The sequence below is a fragment of the Hydra vulgaris genome, chromosome 06 (genome assembly GCF_038396675.1).
Source record: "Hydra vulgaris chromosome 06, alternate assembly HydraT2T_AEP".
In the NCBI taxonomy this organism is placed as follows: Eukaryota; Metazoa; Cnidaria; class Hydrozoa; order Anthoathecata; family Hydridae; genus Hydra; species Hydra vulgaris.
The window spans coordinates 5056995-5058579 of NC_088925.1; the positions used below are offsets into that span (position 1 = coordinate 5056995).

At 30.0% G+C, this 1585-nt stretch overlaps 1 protein-coding gene across 1 annotated transcript; it reads right to left on the reverse strand.

Moving 5' to 3' along the window:
- Window positions 1-562: 562 nt before the first annotated feature.
- LOC136081138 (uncharacterized) lies at window positions 563-1585 on the reverse strand. The gene has a single exon (XM_065798430.1). It carries the CDS (start codon window positions 1583-1585, stop codon window positions 563-565), a length of 1023 nt encoding a protein of 340 aa, XP_065654502.1.

Below are 1585 nucleotides of genomic sequence, written 5' to 3' on the forward strand. Positions count from 1 at the left end.
GAGTTAGTAAACTGTGAACATATAGACATTGAAACTACTCCGTCAAGTTCTAAATCTGAAGAGTTGGTAAAAAAAGATAATAGTTTTTACTTTAAAAAATCCAAAAAGAAAAAATCAAGAAGTGAGGTAATGTTTGAACAATTAAATGCCACTGTTAATAAATTTATGACCTCTCAGGCTGATATTGATCATAAAATTTTAGAAAGTATTTTAGAAAACCACAAACAAGAAGAATCATGTGTTATATTAAAAGTTCGTCAAGTTGAAGATTTATATTTTATTGAAATAGAACTTTCATTGGCAGATTTGACACTAGAAAAACTTACTTGCACAATAAAAGAGGAATTTTCAGTTCAAGATAATGCATCTTTATTGATTACCAAGTTACCAAATGTACTTATCCGAAATGATAAGGATGTTAAACGTCTTAAAAAAGGGACTGAGATAGAGTTTTTAATTATGATTAAAAAAATGTGAAGCAATTTCTTTGTTTTGTTATTTTTTTCTCAAAATAAAATAAACCATGCCTTTTACAACATTGTTTGAAAAAAATCATTTACAACTAAACAGTTGTAAAATAATGTTTTTTTATGGAATTTCTAATAAACTCAGCTTTATTGTCAAGTTCAATGCAACTGTGGTTTAATATAGGGTTTACTAAGTCAATTTCTGTTTGTTCAATCCATTCATTTAAATACTTTTGCTTTGTCAAAGTACAGAAGTTATGTAGTATACAACATGTTGTAACAATATTGACTGTGTGTTCAACTGTTGTATCTAATCTCTTTAAAAGACATTGAAATCGACCTTTTAATCTTCCAAATCCATTCTCCACCACCACACGACATTTACTAAGAGAAACGTTAAACTTTGCTTCTTCTATACTAAGATTTCCACGATCTGAGTAAGGTTTCATAAGCCAATTTTTAAGGGGATATGCTGAATCACCAAGGATAAGAGGACCAATTTCAATATTATCAATTATTTTAGATAAGTTTGTAGGTAAAAAGGTTCTAGCCAGACACTCTTTATATAAGGGAGAATTTTTAAAAACCCTTGAATCGTGTGATTTGCCAGTCCACCCTACAAAAATATCTCTAAATAAATACTTGCTGTCTACCAATCCCTGTAAAATAATGGAGTGATATTCTTTTCTGTTTATATAGTCCTCTGAATTTTTATGAGGAGCCTTTATTCTTATGTGACATCCATCAACTGCTCCAACTACTTGTGGAAAACCATATAATTTTTCAAAACTTACTATAATCTCCATTGTTTCTTCCCTTGAGGGTAAGGAAATGTATTTCTTCATTAAGTTATCAACAAAATGTTTACAAATTCTGTGAGCTATTGTACAAACAGTTGATTTTCCTAAGCCAAATAAATTGGCTATTGTTCGGTAATCTGCAGATCCACTTAAAAAGTAAAGTGTCACAGCTAACTTCATTTCTAAAGGCAAAGATTTACGAAAGTTAGTGCCTTGTATAGGCATAAAAGGTGAAACTTCCTTGCACAGATAATTAAAGGCTGCTTTAGACATTCTTATGTTTTTTATCCAATCATCTTCGTTCCAACAGTTTACCAT

Bases quoted from the DNA above. Each gene is read 5' to 3' on its own strand.
- LOC136081138 (XM_065798430.1), bottom strand. From the start codon at position 1,585: ATGGTAAACTGTTGGAACGAAGATGATTGGATAAAAAACATAAGAATG.